The sequence below is a fragment of the Pipistrellus kuhlii genome, unplaced genomic scaffold, assembly GCF_014108245.1.
Source record: "Pipistrellus kuhlii isolate mPipKuh1 unplaced genomic scaffold, mPipKuh1.p scaffold_m20_p_64, whole genome shotgun sequence".
In the NCBI taxonomy this organism is placed as follows: Eukaryota; Metazoa; Chordata; class Mammalia; order Chiroptera; family Vespertilionidae; genus Pipistrellus; species Pipistrellus kuhlii.
This window is the reverse complement of record NW_023425567.1, coordinates 616,954-638,308: the sequence shown is the minus strand read 5'-3', so window position 1 is coordinate 638,308 and position 21,355 is coordinate 616,954. Positions and strand designations below refer to the sequence as shown.

At 48.5% G+C, this 21,355-nt stretch overlaps 1 protein-coding gene across 1 annotated transcript in view; it reads left to right on the top strand.

The window, feature by feature from the left end:
* The window catches only part of ATXN10 (ataxin 10), a 110,865-nt gene that overhangs the window by 49,912 nt on the left and 39,598 nt on the right, over nt 1-21,355 (top strand). Inside the window, exons 7-9 of the mRNA XM_036420242.2 lie at nt 2,927-3,092; nt 9,780-9,885; nt 11,470-11,639. Of these exons, the coding sequence (XP_036276135.1) occupies nt 2,927-3,092; nt 9,780-9,885; nt 11,470-11,639 (442 nt within the window). The remainder of the gene's footprint in view (nt 1-2,926; nt 3,093-9,779; nt 9,886-11,469; nt 11,640-21,355) is intronic.

The following is a 21,355-nucleotide window of genomic DNA, read 5'->3' as shown; positions in this document are numbered from 1 at the left end:
CATGTTTGGATTCGGTTCCCTGACCTATAAAATTAGAGGATTAAACACAGTGATTCACAGTTCTCTTTCCATTCCAATAGGATGTGTTTTTCCAAACCTTATTGGAAATGCTGCCTTAGGAAAATAAAACTTACTGAGAAATCTGATGATCAGAAACTGATATAATGGTTAAAAACTTGAAAAACGTTACTCTCTTGGTTGTAGTCACAGTTTTTATACTTGCTGTGGTTTTGGAAGTTTGCCTGTGAGTTTGGGTCTAGCATTAAGCTTTATGCACTCCTTTGGAGCCGTGTTAAGTAGTGATTTTTCTTTAATGTCGTTAACAAAAAAGAAAAGTTCATGCTCATAAAGTGAGTTTAAATGCCATGTTTATAAATCCATGATTCTTGTTACTGCCACATATGTATGTTTATTCCTGAAAGAGAATTATTTGTGGTTTTTTTTAACCTAAAATAAGTAACTTGATGAGCACTGCTAGAAATTAGTTATTGCTTTGCAGTAAGGAACACACGAGTACACGAATCCATAGTTCAATTGTGATTTAATGTTCACATTTGTATTTTTTGCCTTGCTATCAAGTAATCTGTTTTTCACCTAATCATTAGCTAAGCAAGTGAGGAGGACAGACCAAGCACTCCTTTTTATTTATATGACAGAGTAGCCTCTGCTTCCCTCCTGCACGTCAGTTTCTGCTCCACGCTGCCCGGCACAGACAGGTGCAGAACACGGTTCGAATGACAGCCTGAGTGTTGGGGGGTTTGCTTACTCAGGAGGGGTTCTAGCAGCTGGTGAGGGTGCGAGAGAGAACCTGGTCTCTGCGGCGCTGCCTCACTCTTCAGGGGGCATTGCCTCTGTGGCTGACACCCCGTTACCGCCCCCAGGCCCAGCGAGTGGGGGGTGGCGTTTGGGAGGAGCCCTGGCTCTTACCAAAAAGCTTGTTTACATAAGAAGGTGTGTCAGACATTTAGCCCCTAATGACCTAAATCTGCAAATGCCACTAAGAGTCCCCCTCCCCTCTTGTCTGCACTTGGCATTATGGGGTGTCCTTGCTTTTACTATGAATACGTGGTCAGGGAAAGCATGTACAGTTTTTTCTACTCCGAATCTGTAAGCAGCTCCTGTTAGGTGAGTCAGGCCCTGTCGCCAGTACCACCGGGGCAGCGCAGGCACGGTCAGCTCGGAGGCTGGCTCGCCCGTTGTCCTGCGTGGCAGGTGCACACACACACACACACACACACACACACACACACACACGGAGAGAGGTTGCTTAGTGGCTTGTCCAAGCCTCAGGGGGCCTCACTGCAGGGGGTAGCTGCTTGGCTCTGGAGTCGGTCTTAGTAACACTGCCCTGTGCTGCCTCCGGAAGGCCATTGGCTAGGCCAGTAGTCGGCAAACTCATTGGTCAACAGAGCCAAATATCAACAATACGATTGAAATTTCTTTTGAGGGCCCAATTTTTTAAACTTTAACTTCTTCTAACACCACTTCTTCAGAATAGACTCGCCCAGGTCGTGGGATTTTGTGGAAGAGCCACACTTGAGGGGCTAAGGAGCCGCAAGTGGCTCTGGAGCTGCAGTTTGCCGACCATGGGGCTAGGGTAACATTGGTGCTGTATGTAAAAACGTAAAAGACACCCAGCAGTGCTCTGTCCGAGAACATTGGAAGGTGGTACCTTTACGACAAGATTGTCATTCTCTCGTCGGCGGCTTATTTCTCCTGAATACCATGTATTGTATTTCTCCAACACCGATGTGTCAGCCGTGGTGGCTTAGACGTCATAACCAGACAGCTGCTGCTAGCTCCGTGAGTGAATGGAGACCCGAGTCAGCCTCGCCTTCGCTCCGTGGGGAGGCAGGTTGGCGGGAGGTGGGTCTGAAGTTCATACGACAGGTAGTTACACGGCCTCAGCCAGATTTCTAGCTGCTGCGAACTTGGTTTTCAAGACACATCAGCCATAAATGTCCTGCTGTGAGGTTTGTCCTTCTGTCCCTCATGCCCTCCGAGTGGCACGTGTACACACGTGGAAGCAAGTTGGCCAGCCAGCACACTTCGAGACCCATCTGGCCACCTCGGAGTAACGGAACGGGCTGGTGCAGAAATAAAGACTTGCACACAGAATCCCTGGCAGAAGAGGGCTTTGAGGAACATACTTGGTTTATGCTGATAGATTGCCCTGTGTATGATTTGTTTTTTTCTAGGAAAAAGAAAAAAGGTGGTTGAATAAAAATATTTATTGATAATTTAAATACTAATGTAAAAAATGACATAGGTTGGGTTTCAGATTGATGTTTTTGTAAACTAAAAGGATGAAACCAACAAAAAAAGCCAGCCTTCCCAAGAAAGACAGTAGAATGAGAGCTGAGGCCTCGGACCCAGGAGCGGAGCCATGGCTCCCAGGGTGGGGCCCTGGGCATGTTGCCTGCATGAGCCTCTCCCCGTGCTTGAGGGGCCTGCCTCGCAGCTCGGTGTGCACCAAGTGAGAACGGGGTGGGAGCGCTTTGCTGTAGTGAGTAGTGAGTGTTGGTTTTATAGTTCTGATCACTCAAGAGAATGAGTATATATTTTCTGAAAAAATTAAAAAAATAAGTAGTGCATGTTGCCCATTTAACTCTGCTATTGTTATTGTTATTGATGTACCAGAAAACTGGCAGCAATGCTGAAGTTGGAATTATTTTAGAGCTCCAAGTAATGCTATAAAAGGCGCATTTCTGTAGCCTCACCATATCAAAGAAATCAAGATTTTTTAAAAAAAAACAGATGATTGTTGAGGGTTAATTTTATTCACAAATCTTGTTTCCCCAGCTGGACGCTATAAGCAGAGTACGGGAAGTTAAAGAGTAAAATGTTCTCTGACAGCAGTCTCTAGGTACTCTCAACGCTGGGGCGTCCCGGTATTGCGTGTTCCTGTAAAGTCTTTGCTTCACAGGGTCACCCTCTTGGACGTCCTAATAGCCAAACTGGCGGGCGAGGAGCCTCTGACCAAGGATGACACGACTGCGCTGCTGGGCCACGCCGAGCTCGTGGCCAGCACCTTCGTGGACCAGTGCCGGGTGGTGCTGAAGCTGACTGACGGGCAGCATGACGACGACGAGGTGAGAGGCAGACTTCCCTCCACGGGTCCCCGAGGAGAATCTTCCACATAATGTCACAGTCCTCCCCCTTCACAGGCTGGAAACCTAATGACAGAGTTGATAGTGTCAGGAGGTGGGGCTTTGGCACGTGATCATGTCATGATGGAGCTCTTATGGATAGGGTTAGTGCCCAGAAAGACCCCTCACCCCTCCCACCACGTGAGGGCATAGCAGGAAGCCGGCAGTCTGCAACCCACAAGACTTCCTCCCCAAACCAGCCATGCCAGCACCTGATCTTGGACATACAATACCCAGGACTGTGAGAAATAAATTTCCCTCATTTATAAGCCATACTCCTGGCCCGGTGCACGGATTCGTGCACATTGAAAGGGAATTAATTAGAATTCTCGGGCAGCGCTGAGGCTTGAAGGGCATCTGCGTGGGGTGAGGGGGGAGGAGAAAAAGAAAACTCACGCTCGGGTCTGCTGGCTCCGGTGCTGGCTCCAGTGCAGGGACTAGTGAAGCAGTCCTAGGTGGTGGCCGCAGGGCAGGACTGGGTAAGATGGGCGGGACACGCCCTGGAGCCAACCTCCCAGGGCCCCTCCCGGCCAGCCTCCCCTGGGGCAGCTCAAAGGTCATCTGTGGAGTGAGCGGGGTCCCTCTGGCAGGTGGGATTTCTCGGCCTGGCCTGCGGGGATCGGGCCAAAACCAGTTCTCCCCTCACATCCCCCAAGGGGTCTCGGAGTGTGAGAGGGCACTCTGCAAAGTTGCTGTCGTACAGGGTGTGGAACGCACACACAAGTGAGTAGTAATCCAGATCTGGGCCAACAATGCCCCCGAAACAACATAACCCACAGCCCAAGAGGAATCGGGCTCCCTCCTCTCTGGTTCCCGGGGTACGTCACCCGAGAACTGCCACTGCCAAGTCACCACAGCTCGGCAGCTCCTGCACTGAGTGTCTGTCCTTTGGTGGTCAGTGCACGTTACAGGAGCCAGCCAGTCGGACGGTCACTTAGCCTTTTATATAGATAGATTATGCTGTTTTTGTTAGAGCAGATTAAATAGATAAAACTGCATCCTTATTTTAGAACAGTAAAGAAAATACAGATAAAGGAAAACAATATTCTTATTCACAACCATTCAGAGTTAATGACAACAGTTCCAGTTAATATATTTATCTAAGCTGATAAATATATTAACATCAAATAGACTCATGCTTATGTACACATGTGTACACACAAACATTAAAAATGAAATGATTCTGTGCCATCTCTTTGTAAATTCCTGTTTCTTCTGAATGTAAGCTCCATGTGCACGGAAGTTTTGGCTAAGCTTGCAGTACTATGTACATAGTGGGCATTTAGCAAATATTTCTAAATGAACGATACTGTGTTAATGGCTTTTTAAGTGCCCGTGTAGCGCTCTCAGTAAAGAATTTATCAGCATTTACGTGTCCAGCTACGGGGAGTTGGACGTTGAGGGGTCCGTGTGTGCGTTGGTTGTAGGAGAGCTATAGACTCCGTGCAGCAGCATCTTTGCACATCTCCGTGCTGTTAACCCGGGCGCAGCCCTGGGCAGAGTGGCCTGCTGGCGGAAGCGGTTACCCCGTGTTGAAACTTTGGGTGCACGTTTGTAAACTGCCTACCAGAGCGTGTTCTGGCACGGCAGGAGGTTCCTGTTCACAACCACCTGGTTGGCTCCGTCAGGCATTGCCACTCTCCAAGCCTCTACCTACGTCCTTCCCGGCTTTCCTTTGCTTGGCTAGCTTACGCTGATTCTCGTTCCCTCCTCTCTGCTTTAGAAAGTCTCTTTATTTTTATCTATTTCTTTTTCCCTGAGAAAGCCAGTGTGAGCGGTGCCATTTGGTGGGATTGGGGGGGAGAGACACTGCTCTCCCGGGCCGCCTGTCCCTCCTGGAGACAGAGCTGCGTGTCTCCAGCAGGAGGAGCAGCTGCAGCGGTAGGAGCAGCTCCAGCAGGAGGAGCAGCTCCAGCAGGAGGAGCAGCGAGCTGAGCTTCTAGGCGGTTAGAGAACCTCCAGGACGGAAGAGAGGAGCTCAGTGCTTGTTACAGCTCAGCTCTAAAGCTTTCCTAGCTCTTTATTTGTAGTGTAGATGAGTTCATATTGTAATCAATGACCTGAGGTAACTGTATTTAGGAAGTTTTACATTTTCTTCCAAAGAGATTTTTCTCTGAAGTGGGAGAAATTATTATATATTAACATGCTAAATGCCAGCCTGTTGTCTCCTGGATCAAAAGTGTCAGTCACCGGTGACTGACAGGCCACTTAATGTGTTAACTGATAGAAAACTGTAGAGTTTTGTTTGAAAAGCCCCAATAGTTCACTTTTTGATAATGTATTGGTCCATTTACATGCATGACTTGTGCATATTAGTGTACATATACAATAGTAACCTTTCACTTACAAGTTTAAAAAGCTATGGGCGTTGTTAACAAGATCCCCTGCCTTAGCGTTTAAACACACCGGTGTGCTGGTGTGGCTGCCGCCGATGCCTGAGGGTCGGGGTTTGTGAGCTGATGGGTAGCTTGTGAGCGGCCTTCGTGGAGTATCTATAGCGTGGGAATCGGCCAGTTTCCCAGCAGACCACTGCCTTTACCCACCAGTGATAGTTAAGAATGAGATAACCAGTAACTGCTCATGTCTAAAAAATCGGAATGAAGCAGTCTTTTATATATATATATATTTTATTGATTTTGTACAGAGAGGAAGGGAGAGAGATAGTGAGAAACATCGATGAGAGAGAGTCATCCATCAGCTGCCTCTTGCACACCCCCTACTGGGGATATGCCCGCAACCAAGGTACATGCCCTTGACTGGAATCGAACCCGGGACCTTTCAGTTCCCAAGCCGATGCTCTATCCATTGAGACAAACCGGTTTCGGCAAGAAGCAGTCATTTTTATAGCATCTGGTTTTTAAATTACGTATTCTTTTGGCTTTAAGATCCTAAGATTTTATCCATATCTCTTCCTTTATAAAAATAGTCTTAGATTATGATGTTAATATACCTGTTTCTGTCTTTTGGTATATTTTTGCATACTTCTGAGGTATATGCCCTTAACCAGGAATTGAACCCCAGACCCTTTGGTCCTTGGGCTGGCGCTCTAACCACTGACCAACTGGCTAGGGCCATAAGTTAATTTTATATATCGGGTCTAGTAATAATTAATGTCGTTTTTAAACATTCGTTAAAAATCTTGCTTGGTGTTGACTTGTATTGACATAACCTTCAAACACGTGGTATCTACAGAACGTGTGAAGTGCAATTAACAAGTTTTGCTTGAAAAAGTTTGTGTTTGGTTTGGTTTTTGTTGCAAAACTAGGGCTAAGAAGATGGCGGATGAAGAGCATATTCGGCACTGCATGCTTTACGAGTTCCAATTAGGAAGAAAAGCAAGTGAGGCTGCAAAAACATCTGTAGTGCTCTTGGTCAAGATGCAGTTAGCGCCAGAAAATGCCAGCGTTGGTTTGAGAAATTTCGCGAGGGAAATTTTTCGTTAGATGACAAGAGTGGTCGAGGCCGTGTGTCCAATTTTGATCAAGAAGCTCTTCAAGCTCTTTTGGTGCAAAATCCTCAAATTACCCAACAAGAGCTTGCGACAACTTTAAATTGTTCACAAAAAACAATTTCCAATCAATTGCGTGCACTTGGCAAAGTCCAAAAGTTTGGAAAATGGGTTCCTCATGAGTTGACCGACAACAACCATAATCAAAGAGTCACAATTTGCAGTTCGCTCCCCTCTCGTCAAAACTGTTTGCCGTTTTTAGAGCAAATTGTTACAGGAGATGAAAAATGGGTGCTGTATGTTAATTTGAAAAAGCGGCCTCAATGGTTGGACAAAAATGAGGCTCCGCAGCCCACGCCAAAACCTGACTTGCATGCGAAAAAAGTGATGTTGTGTGTTTGGTGGAATTTTAAAGGAATTCTTCATTATGAACTTTTACCATCTACCCAAACCATTACAAGTGCAGTGTATAGTGCCCAATTGGAAAGGTTAGCCTAGGGGTGTCGAACTCAATCAGAGAAGGGGCCAAAATCTAAAATCCAGCCTAAATTGCGGGCCGAATGGTTTACTGAACAGTCATAAACTGTCATTGTGATGAAAATGCAGCGGAGTGCAGTGATGACAGTGTGGTGCGGGCCACATTGCAAGGCCTGGCGGGATGGATTTGGCCCGAGGGCCTTGTGTTTGACACATGTGACCGTTAGCCCAAGCTTTAAGAGAAAAAGAACCCGCGCTGATTAATCGGAAGGGCGTAATTCTTCACCACGATAACGCACGACCGCATACTGCAAGAATCACTGCTGAAAAACTGCGCCAGTTGGAATGGGAAGTTCTCCCTCAACCTGCATATTCTCCTGATATTGCCCCTTCCGATTACCATTTGTTTCGTTCTTTGCAAAACTTTCTTCTTGGAAAAAAATTTAATAATGAAGAATGCCTCAAAAATGCATTGACCGATTTTTTTGCATCAAAATCACAAGAATTTTACAACAGAGGGATTAAAATGCTTCCTGAGCATTGGGCACAAGTAGTAGAAAACAACGGCAACTATATTGTTGATTAAATTTTGTTGTATTGTTTAAATAAATTCGATTTTAAAAAAGTATTAGAAAACGACATTAATTATTACTAGACCTAATACATCTCTAACAGATAAGGAGTCTTCACTCATAAGTGAAGTACAATGAGCACATTTAAAAATGTTAAATTTTAGTATCAAACAGTACTTACATTATCCCCATTGTCTACTTTCCCCCAAAATTTATGTCTTTGAATTGGGGTACAGATAAGGGCCCTCATACATTGCAGTAGGTTGATAGATCTCAAACCTCCTTTCCTGTGCAGGTTACCCTGCCCCATCCCTCTTCCTCCTTTCTCCTGTGCTCCTTGTTTGTTGGAGACGTTGGCTTGTATGACCTGTGGCATTTTCTACAGTTTGGATTTGGATGAGTGGATCTCCATGGTGGTGGTTAATGTGGCCTTCAGTTGGCCTGCCAGTCCCGTCCCTGACTGGCCATTGGGGGCCCATTGGGAGCAAGGTTGGCTGGGGTTGGGGGCCGATCGGGGTCTGGATCAGGCTGTGCACATCATAGCCACCAGTCGTTCCGGTCTTTCTGGTTGTTCTGCCGTTCAGGTCGCTGGGCTTTTATTGTATATATCCAATATATAGATGGCTTTATGCCCACTTGATTTGTTCTCCGTCATCTCAGCCTGGTTCTTTCCCATGTTCTAATGCGCGCTTGCTGCCGGGGCCTCTCGTGGCGCTCTGGTTTCTCCTGACCTGATCCTAGGAGTTTCATTAGCGCCTCTGCCACCCGGTGTTGCAGATGTCTGGGTTACCCTGTATGAATCTGCCCCGCACCCGGCACCAGGCAGCCATTTCTTGAAGGAGAAAGGGTATTGGGAGATGACTGTGGGCACCTACGCACCTTACAAAGAGGGAGCTGGAGCCGTGCAGTTAACGGATTTGCTGGAGTCTTTTAAACATGGTGTAATGTCAGACTTCTTATCTCAGTATTACCTCCTAACTTTTTAACTAGCAATTGAAGCTATGAAATCAAATTAAAATGCAAGCATTAAAAATGTGTGTTGTTTCTTGCTGTTTATGTTGAGATTGCAACACAAATAGTATTTTAAATCTCTGAATTACAGAATAGTAAATGCAATTAGAACTAACAAAAGACATTTTTTTAAAGAATATTATCTTTATGACCTAAATTTATAGCATCTACTACATTTTGCCAACTAATGTACACTTTAAAAATGAGGCCCAAAATCTATACAAAAATTGCATTTTAAGATTTTTGTCCCAGTTGTTGTGGCTCAGTGGTTGAACATCGACCTATGAACCAGGAGTCATGGTTCGATTCTCAGTTAGGGCACATGTCTGGGTTGCCGCCTTGATCCCTAGTGTAGGGCCATGTAGGAGGCAGCCAATTAATGAGTCTTTCTCACCATTGATGTTTCTATCTCTTCCTCTCCCTTTCTCTCTGAAACCAATAGAAATATATATATGTGTGTGTGTGTGTGTGTGTGTGTGTATGTATATATATATTTAAAAGATTTTGACTCTCTAGTACAATGTCATTGGTAGTTGGTATTTTCTTGGGCATGTAGTCTATTTGGCAATCAACTCTTCAGTAGCTATGTGAACTAGCATTTCCAAACGATAAATTCCAGCTTACCAAGATATTGTATATAGGTCTATATTTATCCAGAAATAATGCAGATTCTTGTTGCCAATGCTCTTTCCACCACAGCGTTTTATAGGATTCCTGTGGACAAGAAATTAATGTAGTTCATGGTATATTTGTATCTGTAAAGTAGAACTCTTGCTGGGAACGCTTTAAAAAGAACGGATCTGCATTAATGTTCTGTACATAGCTAGTAATTTTGAACAGTCACCCACTGCTAGAAGGGATTTTTGCTTGGATCAGAGCTGCTCTGGTTCTTTGCTCCAATAAGACACATGATCTTGCTTTCTCGATGGCCGTGTAGCGCAGCCGGTTGTTCGCGTCCGTTTCTGATGCTTCGCTTTTGGTTTTGATAGTTGTTTCTCTCTTTCGATGTGTGAGAAGCACTGACTTCAATACTTACGGTGAGAGCTCATTCTCTCACAGCTGGTCAAAGCAGTCAGATCACTTAGCCTGACTTACATGTGTGTTTCCTCCTCTCCTCCCGAGGCCCTCGCTACAATCCGGCTCCTTGACGTCCTGTGTGAGATGACGGCCAACACCGATCTGCTTGGCTACCTGCAGGGCTACCCCGGCTTGCTGGACAGAGCCGTTGGTGAGTGAGCCAGCGCACACCGTTGTTTTTAATCGAGAAATCTCTCACTTTCATACTCTCATGTAAGTTCAAACACGGGTCTGTAATTTTCAGGGCATTGTTATATTTCTGAGATTTGAGGGGCTATTTTTTCTAGAGGGATATCTTTATATCCCTCTAGCTGTCTAGCTCAGGCTGTCTCCCCTGCCCTGCTGTGTAACTCAGGCTGCCTCAGCAGCTTGTGAGGTCCAGTGCCTGCCGCACTGCTCCAGGGGGTTTCATTGCCAGGGCCTGCAATGATGAGGGGCGCGGTTTTGATGATGATAGCATTTTTAATATCACTGTAGTTTTACCAAATCGGTTTTTAAAAATTTTCCTAGTTACATGTATGGGGCGTGAAGAATAGTGCCTGACACATAGTTACTGTGTCTTTGATGTTGATAGGAAACTAGAGGCCCGGTGCGTGACATTCACACACTGGTAGGGTCCCTAGCGGCCGGCCGGTACTCCCTGCTTCCCTGGCTGCCTGCCATCACAGCTGCTGGCCGGGGCCTCGCTCCCTTCCCCGGCCAGCCCCACCCCTGGTCGAGGGGACAATTTGCATACTATGCTTTTATTATGTAGGGTTGTTTTTAAGCAAGAAGCCAGTGTGTGAAATGTTACCTTCTTTGCCAAAAAACTGTTTGCAGAATAATTCCAGTGGAGCCTGCTTCTGTGGTCAGCCATGCTGCTGCCATTCCCTGGCTGCTGCGTGTTTCTTTAGAAAAGGTGGTAATTATTCTGGAAGAGATGAATTTGGATTTAGATGGGTAGACGAGCTCTTAGGGAGCTCTAGACAATAGCTAGAATCTCACATCGGTGTTTTATTTTTGAATAAATTGCTTTTAGTGATCATTAAAACACCACAGACCTGGGCAGCGAGTCATTGTGGAAGAGCATGCATTTGGAGTCAGGGCACGCACAGGCTGCCATCTCAGCTCTGAAATTACTAACTTCTCTCAGCCTGATACCATCTTATGAATTGGGAGAGAGACAACTAACTGCCTTTAATAGGCTGGCTGAGCGAGTTAAATGAGACAGTGCGCCAACACTCAAATACAGCTTCTTTTCTAGGCTCTTAACGGTGTCTATACAGTCTAACAGCATTAATCAGCTCTTCTCATGTAGCCACACTGCACCTGGAGAGCACGTGCCACCTCATCGCCTGGCCAGAGGACACCGTGCTCCAGGCTGTGTGGTGTGGCTCCTCACAGACAGCTGGTATGCAAACTCAGCTGACTGTGGCCTCAGCCGTTCTTACGCAGGAAGCTGAGATTGGACACCTCTTTCTGAACAAGATGGTGGGAATGAGCAGCTAACTTTTCCTTGTGGATAAATGGAAAGCCAAGTTGGGGTCGTCATGATGGCTTCTGTCTCCAAAGCCAGTCATGAAAAATGTAGAGCAAATCTAGAAGAGCCTTTTAATCATTATTTAAAAGCAGCTTTCAGCACTCTACCTGCATTTGATTTTAATCCACCAACATCAATTAGATTCATTTGTGGGAAACTGGTACCACCTACTGGAAATTTTCCTGTGGCAAATGAAGTTTGTTGTTTTCCTCATAGATCTTTTACGGTTGATCCACGTAACTGCCAATGACACCACCAACATCTTCAGCACCTGTGCCAGCATCAGAGCGGACGGGGACGTCGCCAACATGGTTGAGGGCTTTCGGTCTCATCTCATCCGTCTGATCGGAAACATGTGTTACAAGAACAAAGATAACCAAGACAAGGTAAGACTGTTTCTTACTGTGCACCAGACATATGTGACTTCGTTTAGAATGTAATGTTTAAAATCAGAAAATAATCACTTTTTTTGGCGAGAAAGCTTACAGCGCTTAGAAAGTAGCTTGAGATATGTGTATGTGTGTATATGTATTCCCACAGATAAACATCTAAGGCCATAATTACTTGTATTAGGGTTTGTATTTTTGTAATTTACATTGTATTTGTCCTTGAGTCAGTCTCCTTTCTTATAAATTGTTGATCTTCGTCCTATGCCTATGCATTTAAACAACCTAATGTCCTTAGCCAATAGTCAATAAAAGCAGGTATTTAAAAAGCCTAGAAACCGTCAAACATATAGTAGACACAGTAAATAGTAGTTATTTTTTAATCCTTAGCTGAGGACATGATTAGAGAGAGAATGGGAGGGAGAGAGACACTGATCAGTTGCCTTCCATATGCTCCCCCGACTAGGGATCAAACCTGCAACCCAGGCATGTTCCTTAACCGGGAATCGAACTGGCAGCCTCTCAGTGCATGGGAGGATGTTCAACCACCGAGCTGCTCTGGAGCTGCTCTGGCCAGGCACCGGCAGTTACTGACATTATCTTAAGAAAAACAGATACACTTTAATTTGTATCTGTGCCCTACGTTTTGGATTATACAACATAAGCATTTCTTCTAGAAGTTTTGAAATGGATATAATATTAATTCTTTGGAAACTCAGTAGATTGCATTAGAAACCTATTTTGTGCTGAATAACTTAGAGGTAATCATATCAATAATATGAGAAGGCGATAAAAAACGACGGCAGGAGAATTAGACCGCAGGCTTCATGTTGAACTACTGCCTGTATCTTCCTCACACTTTGCTTCATCAAATAGTGAATATGTGTGTGGCAGATTCCACTTTTCCAGCATGGCCACACAAAGACTTATAATCTGCTGTTTTTCTACATGTGATCTTGCCACTGCCCATCCTCTTGAATTTGGAGGATAGAGCTTTCTAACCACTTTGAACAACAAAATGTGGTAGGGGTGGTCCAGCGCCACCTTGGTGATGGCGCACACTGCCTGGCGGGCCCGCTGCCTGCCTCACAGACGCCATCACCATGTCAGAGCAGACTCCCTGCGCTCACCGTGCCAAGAGGAGGAGAGGCAGTGTGGGGATAGAGAGACCAGTTCAGGAACGAGGCATGAGACATGTGAGACACGAATTCGGAAGTCACTGACCTCGGTGTCCTGGTACCAGCAGATGCCCAGCAAGCTCTTCCTGAGTGCCCCGCCCACAACGTTGTGAGAAAAAGGGAAAATCAGGCAGGGAATTAAGTTGTAAGCTCTGCTTTTGTAATGGCCCTGTATAATAATTATAAACTTGGGCAAAAGACAGCTTCATGAAGACACTCAAAGTTGACCCAAATAGCGGATTCTGAGTTGAATTGAGGGGGAAGAAGGCACAATGTGAGTGTGTGTGTGTGTGTGAGAGAGAGAGAGAGTGTGTGAGAGAGAGTGTGTGAGATGCAGGGCAGTTAGAACTCTGATGGGAATCTCTAGACCTTTTGCTTAAAGAATGAAGGACAGTGTGAAGCAGCCACAGTCTTGGAAGGTGAGGGAGGTAATCCTGGGAAGGATAAAGCAAGCCCCAGTTCTCCGTGCTGACGGCTACATCCCTTCTGATGCGGAATCACTCGTGTGGGCCAGGCATCACGCAGCTAAGCGAAGGATGGAATAATTGCATTGAGATTTGAACGGTCATCCTAAAGAATTTACAGTTAAGGTCCAACTGAGATAACTGCCTACTAAAACAAGCATAACAGTGTTTTAGAGCACTAGAATGCTGAGTTTCCACAGCATAGCACTTGCAGCGTCCAGGATCCAGACTCATTAACACACAGGGAAATTCTCAAGAGAAAAAGATAATTAACAGAGATTGACTGTGATAACACAAATGCTAGGTTTAGCAGACAAGGAGTTTAAAGCATTTATAACCGTGTTCAATGATATAAAGGAAAATATCCTTTTACTGCAGGGAAAGATAGTATGATTCAAAGAAATAGAAACTATAAAAATATGAACCAATTGGAAATTCTAAAACTGAAAAATATAGTATCCAAACTAAAATTTTTACTGAATGTGCTTAACAATTCAATAGAGATGACAGAGTAAACGAGTCTGGCCATAGCTAGTTTGGTTCAGTGGATAGAGCATTGATCCATGACTGAAGGGTCCTGGGTTCGATTCCTGTGAAGGGCATATACCTCGGTTGCAGGCTCGATCCCTGACCCTGGTTGGGGCTCGTGCGGAGGCATCAGTCGCTATCTGTCTCTCACGTCGATGTTTCTCTCTTTCGCTCCTCCCTTCCAATCTCTAAAAATCAATGGGAAAATATCCTCAGGTAAGGATTAACAACAACAAATGTTAGTGTACGTGCGGATAGATCAGTAGAAATCATCTAGTCTAAAGAACAGAGGAGAGAAAGATTGAAAATAAAATCTTGATGTTAATATGCTTAATTTGGGGGCCGTGTGTGCAGCATTTGATAACGAGAGTAATTCCTGCAGCACATGGCACAGAACCCAGTGCCTGGCAACCTGCTTTTCACTGTGTGTGTACACGGTTTCCACTCCTCCTCACCTTCAAGCAGGTCTGAGTGGAAGACCACTAATCCTCCTTGGAAAATTACCGGGCTGGTGTTTGTAAGAGAAAGTTCACACAGAATAGAACTCTTTACCTCCTTAATGACCAAGACTTACTTTCTCGGAGCACAAAGGAGGCGCTTTTTCTCGTGTTTGGCTGTTCTTTTGTTGCTCTCTGGATGGCTCTTATGGGAATAAATGCAGTTACCCTTCAAAGGCTTGCGGAGTGACTCACAGGCTTGCGCCCTGAGCAAACAGGGAGTGTGCCCGCGGCTGCCCCGCGGGGTCGCGGCGCCCAGGAAGGCCCGTCTCCTTCCTCGGCCGTTGCTAATGGCTCTGTGAGTTCTGAGCAAACACTCAGCGGTGAAGGAGCTCCTCTGAGGAGAGGAGTGCCTGTCTCCCCTTTCCTACCTGAGCGACAAGGCCTTCGCTGAGAGCATGCCCTTGGGGGTTTTCCTCCTTCCAAAGAGTCAGACAGCGGCAGTCTTTCTGATCGCCCTGAGCTGCTTTGTTCTCGCAGTCAATCCTGATCTCAGCGCGTGCTGCAGGTGCTGGCTCTGCCCAAAGGCAGGAGCTCACCGGCACCCGGGGCCTTTGGTTCTGACTTTGGAGAAACGGTGATTGCATAGCCCAGTGGTCGGCAAACTGCCTTGTGAACCTTGGTTTGCTACTCTGTGGACTAATGAGTTTGCCGACCACTGGCATAGCCTGTCTACTCATTCTCATTGTATCTCCTGCGGGAATGGTCCCGCTCCTGCCCACAGAGGCCCTAACGGGAACGGAGCCCTGTCTGCTCTGAGACTAAGATGTGAGCGAGGGGTTGTGCATCTCATTTAACTCCTTCACCCGGAGGAGACGGCCGAGGGCCTGGTCAGTGCCCCGTCCCTGCTGTGTTCACTGAGTGACGGGGTTTGTCTTTAGGCTTCGCAGTTGGCCCTGCGAGCAGCTTCTCCCCGCACTCAGGGAGCCGTTCGCCTGGGAGCATGACTGCGCCTGCTCCCCGCTGGGACCATGACCTCTCGTTGGGGAGCTTCCGGGAGGACTTTCTCCCGAACCTCAGACTGACCGTGCTGAGTGGTGTGCGTGGGCCCCAGGCCCGCCAGGCTTCTCCAGTCCCGTCCCGGTCAGGGCTGCGCTCTGGTGAAGACACATCTGTGCACGTCTCTGTCCCGGTTCCTCCCTCTTCGCAGGGCCGTTCCAGCGTGGGGGCCTTTGCTGGATGGGGCGGGCGGGTATCTCCATCAGGAGCCTGTCTGCAGGAGCATCTAGACGGCCTCGGAACTGGAATTCCTGCATTATCTATGACACATTACTTGATTGCTCTGCGGTTTGGTCGGGAGTCCGTTAGGGCCAGCGCGGTCTCTGTGCTGGCCGTTCATTGATTGCACGGAGTGTGGTGCCCACCTGAGAGCACCCTGTCATTCAGCACTTAGTCCATTGGAGCCCTGGGGCCGCCCTGGACCAGGCCAGGAGGGTAATCATCACCCTCTTTAAAGGAAGACACCAGACAGGCAGCGATGTGATTAGGCTGCCGGTCATTGAGTGGCAGCTGCTTCGGGCGGGTGCTCCGGAGCGGACCGCACCCGCAGTGAGCTCCCACAGGAGAGCGAGCAGCTCTGGCATCCCGATGGGACCTGTCAGGCTGGAGCAGGTGAGCGACACCTCCCCTGCTGGCTATGCCGTGAGCGGGCTCCGCGTGAGCGGGCTCCGGAGCTCCACGGGCCTGGAAGGGGGTGCCCTGCCTGTGCTTGTGCCCTCGGGCTGCCTCCAGGGAGTGGGGGTGCGGCACCCAGATGGAGGGAGCTGGGCTGTGGTCTCCCCGGCTTCCCGTGAGCTTGGAGGTCGGCACACGGCGGGCTGGGTCGTCCTGAGGTGTAAGCCCGGCTGATGCCGGAGTCCCGCAGGCAGGTGCTCCCTCTGACTCTGCTCCTCTGTGCTGTGCTCCACTCCCGCGCATCTCCTTGGCAATCTGCGGGACCAGCTTTCCTTAAAGCGCACCCTGAGGCGGGACTGGAGAGCCTGACGGGATTTCTGTGGGAGAGGCGGGGGGGCGGGGGGGTGCCCTCTGCACACCTGGAGAAGTGTTCTCCGGCTTCTTGGTTCGAATGGGAACGTACGGTTGCTCTTTCCTTCCCCATGCTACTTTCTTTGCTGTTATAGATTCTTTAAGGGAATGCTTTATTAGGGAAATAGACCAAACTTTTCTTTTCTTCATAAAACTGCGTGCGTTCTTTCCCCGTGGGCAGGCAGGGACCTCGTTTTCCCAGAGCGGTTGTCTGGGCTGAGATGAGCTGACCAGGTTTGGGCTGAGTCCTCTCCGCCGGAGGCTCCATGGAGGTGCCGTTCAGGTCTCCTCCTCCCGATAGGAAGGTTCTGCGCATGCACATGTGTGTTGGATCCCATGTGTCCGAACATGCACACAACAGCCTCCAGTATGGCATCGCTTTGTTTTAGAAATAAGTCAGTGCGGTGTGAGAAGTCACTGTGTAAACAGCCATTTGTCCACTTTGACCCAAAAGCATCTGTATAAAGGAGGCCCGGTTATTTACGTGGGAGATCCCTGAGCATTTTCATCAGAAATGTTTTACCTCTTGTGCTGTCCCCAGCATTAAACTGTGCCTGCCACACAGTAGGCATCCAGTAAAGGTTTCCTGCATGAGAGTTTGGTTTTAAAATATTTGTTGAGTGTCTGGTGCATACTGAACGCAGTTTTAGGTTCTGAAAATACACAGCCGGTAAGACACAGCGCCCCTTTTCAAGTAGTCTGTATTTTACTGTAAAATATCCTGACTGCGTTTGCAGACAAAGACGTGGTGAAAATAAAGTCACTTTTTAAAGTGAAAATGAATGTTCCTCTAGCTCTGGGCACTCACAAAGCTTCAAGTAGCTCTCACATTCCCGGTCTGTGTACATTGCCTTCCTCCTCGCGGCTTCTCGGAGGAAGTGAGTGAAAGCAAATATGAGCACTTTCTTCGGGGAGAATCATTTTTTTTCCTGTCAGCTCCAACAGGAATGCTTTCGGAGGCGCTTTCTCTTTTGTTGGCCTTGGTCAGGAGTGGAGTGTTCTGTGCGGACGCCAGCGCCGCTCCAGCCGGTCCTCAGCGCGGGGGAACTCGCAGTTGCAGGCCGTGGCCTCTCGGCTGCTTTCCTGTCAGAGGCAAGCTGCATAGAATTCAGAATATTGATTTGAAGATTGAGTGTACAGGCAAGATCTGACTTGCTGAAAATTCCACTTTCTTTTGTAATGTAATCCCAGTTCAAGAAATATGTCAAAATTCATACATCAACCTGTCACCATTTGCTTCCTGAACCTGCAGTTCCTGTTACAGTAAATGAAATTAAAATTCCTATCGGAGGACACATCTGGGGGGAGGGATGCGTTTGTTGCAGCTGTAAATTTTTTTTTAAGGACCCACAGACCCTTTTCTGTATCTGGTGGTGGAGGAATCAGCTTATTCTTTTGCAGAAAAGGTGTAACATTATTTAAAAGGAAGGAACACGCTAAATACCGGTATGGGGATGAAATGTAACAAGGTCCAGCTGTCATCGCTGTGCCTGTTGCCTGCTGACCAGGCTTCAGTTTGAAAGCGCTAACTGCTGCTCCCGGCCCCCTCCGCTCACTCACTGGGCTGTAGGCTCCGTGAAGGGGACACGGGTCTGGCCCAGCACCTGCCGCGCTGGTGTGGACAGTGGGCGAGCGCCCCCCTCACTGATGACCCACGCCTCCAGCAGCTCAGCTCCTGGCTGGGAGCGACATCAAGCGGGATGCTGACTCTGGAGCCCGGGCTTTCCCTGTTGTGTGCGCCTTCACCAAAACAGACATCCAGGCTCGCCCTGCGGAAGCTCTGACCAGCTGGGTTGAGCTCTTGGCACGGCCAGACACTGTCTGTAAAGCAGCGCACAGGGGACGGACGGAAGATGTGACAGCGATCACATCTCGGTTCCTGCTGCGCTGTCCTCTGGCCTGAACCCTCTGCGTGGGTCTGCCTTCCCTGAGGTGTGGAGGGAACGTGGCAGGACGTGCACATTGCTGAGAAGCACAGTGGTGGGTCCCCGGTGCCCAGAGGATGCCCCAGAGTCCCTGGACCATGGCGACGGGGCAGTGGTCAGGGCCTGGAGCCCCTTTCTTAGCTGCGCTCCGTGCTCTTCACTGTGCCGCGTGGAGCGGTGGACAGAAGGCTTCGGTGGCATTTAACAGGGACAGTGCTTATGTCCCAGGATCCTCGGCAAAAGTACCCAGCACTCAGGCGGGCCACATCTGGGCGCCACATCTGTCCCGATGGATGAATCTTGTCATGGTGTCAGTTATTTTTGGTCTCAGTCTTTGTTGGTTGCTAGACCTATCAAAATCTACTGAAGGAAAAAACACAGACATTCGGAAAAATGGAAAGCATTGGGGAATGGCGTTAGCAGTAGTAAATAATTTTTAAAGCTGGACAGTCTACAATGCACAGAGGGGACAGGCTGGCGGAGGGAAGCAGTCTGCGGAGAAGCTGACGCTGCAGGGCTGCCCCGGGACCGGAGCAGAGGAGGCTGGTTATATGGTGACGGATCAGTAGCTCCCCTCACCCATCACAGCCCCCAGAGACCGGCTGAGTCAGACAGAACGTCAGACATGGAACCTGAAACCTGGAACGGCATTCATCGGGTTTTCAGAATAAGCAAGAATGTTTTATAAGTTAGAAATAATAGGGATGCCCTGGCTGGTTTGGCTCAATGGACAGGGCATTGGCCTGCAGACTGAAGGGTCCCAGGTTTGGTTCCTGTCAAGGGCACATGCCCAGGTTGCGGGCTCAATTTCCAGTAGGGGGCGAGCAGGAGACAGCCAATCAATGATTCTCTCTCATCATTGGTGTTTCTATCTCTCCCTCTCCCTCTCTGAAATCAATAAAAATATATTTAAAAAAATAGAAGGATTATCATAGATTTGACTATAAATAAATGGGGGACTTGGGCTTAAACCTGCCCAAATAGGTGTGAACCTGGTTCTGTTAAATAATAGCTGGGCAACCTTGAGCGGATTAGTGAGCCCCTGCCTGACTCCGTGTACTCAACCAGAACAGTCATTTCAGTGGTCACGGTCAGGGTGTGAGACGTGCCCACGCAGTCCAGTCAGTGAGAGCCTCGTTTCCTCGTTGGAAATGTCCCAGCAACGGCAGCAGGGTCTGGGGCACTTACTGTGCTGCTGCCACGTTCACGGTGCCAAGGGCAGAGCCGGGCCAGCACACTGCCGGGAAGCCTGCTTGCATGCACTCATGTGTGTGTTGTATGTTTGTTCACGGTCCACAGGTGTGTGGGTGCATGCTGGGGGATCGAGAAGAGCGCCCGGTGATAACGGCAGCGCCCTCGCTGCTGGTGAAGCTGAGGATTGGGGTGTTTTTCCGGGTGCTTTTCGCAGTCCCTGAAGTGGCTGTGAGTCACTTTAGTAATAACAAGGAGATACTAATAAAGGGGAGAGGGACTGTGTCTAGAATCCCGCATTTCTCTGGGATGGAAGAGAACTGCTGGTTCATTAGTGACTGAGGAATTCTTTATTTGGCCTCCATTGTACTCCACCTTCCTTGGCCAAGGCCTGGCTGTGGCAGGTGCAACTGTAATTAGATTTTTAATTGAAAGATTTTAGAAATTACAACATTAGCATAAGACCTGCTCACAAACAGTAGCCGAGCTGGGGATGGTAAGTGGTGGTGGTGGTGTGGTGGTGTGTGAGAGAGAGAGGTTAGGAGGGAGAAAATAGGCAGTGATACAGCGTTATTTTCCCTTTTAAAGGAGCAGAGTTTGAATGGGACCCTTTAGCACGGTCAGGTGTGATGTGGGAGCCTGGCTCTGCTGAGCGTGTGTGTGGAGAGTCCTCCGAGCGCTCTGACATGTGAAGTGTCTTCCCGTCTCCCGGGCGCATTGCTTCAGTTAAATGAAGAAGCTCCTGTTTCACGTGCTGGAGATTCTCTCCTCTTCTGAGGAAACGGAATGGACCTGCCTGTCACACATCTGAAACAGTCTGACCTCTAGCATAGTTAGTGTGTGTGTGTGTGTGTGTGTGTGTGTGTGTGTTCCCTGGCAGCGCTGACAAGAGGATCAAAGTCACGTTCCAATGAGACTTTTTCATCAGCATCAGAATCACGCTCCCATCCCTTCTCCCCCTCCCGCCTAAAGCCTCTTGTTTCTTGTTCTGATATATAGTTTAATGTCATCATTGCATCCTGCGGGACCAGGAGTGAGACTGAGTCTCAAGCTGCGGCTTCCGGTGTAAATTTAAGTCTGAGCTGAGCTGCAGTGACAGCGGGGACAAGTCCAACTCCAATAGGAATGAGCCCTAGTCCAGCTCAGCGATCAGTGTCTGCGTGTGCTGTGTGCCAGCCAGGCCCAGACACTGCCAGTGGAAAGGGGTCTGCCAGGCTGCCCCAGAGTTCCCGTGGGAGGAGGGGGCGCAGGTGTAAAAAGGATTGTCTCTGGGAGAACAAGGGGTGTGAAAAGTGCTCAGAAGCAGCTCAGTGCCTGATGTGCGTGGCTCCCTCCGGACCTTCAGGGAGGCCCCTCTCGCCCTGCTGGCCACAGTGTCCGCCAGGCCCGGGTGATGCTCCTCGGGGCCGTGGCGGCCTCGGCACGAGGGTCCCTCCGGCTCCTGGCCGTCGCAGGCTGGGCTTCGGGTTGCACGTGGAGGCGGAGCATTCAGCACCGGCCTTCCCGGGCACACACAGCGGGCCAGGATTCTCCTCGCTAACCAGACTGCCTGTAACTAACTGATACTCTGTGCAGCTGGCTGACACTGTCAGAAAGAACCTTTCTTAAGATGGTGTCTGCTCACATACATATACGTACATGTGTAGCAGAGGATGAATGTATGTTCTTTAACTGAAGAAGAAAACAGCCAACTGGCGGTGACGAACTTCGTAAAGGCGGTTTCTGGGGAGGCCTTGGGCCGCGTTCCGGGCGGGCCCTCTGTAGACCTACAGGTAGCGCCGAGTGGCATCAGCAGCGACTCTGTGTGTGCGTGTGTGTGTGTGTGTGTGTGTGTATAGGCAGGGGTGCAGTGTGTGTGTGTGTGTGTAGAAGCGGGGTGCAGTGTGTGTGTGTGTGTGTGTGTGTAGG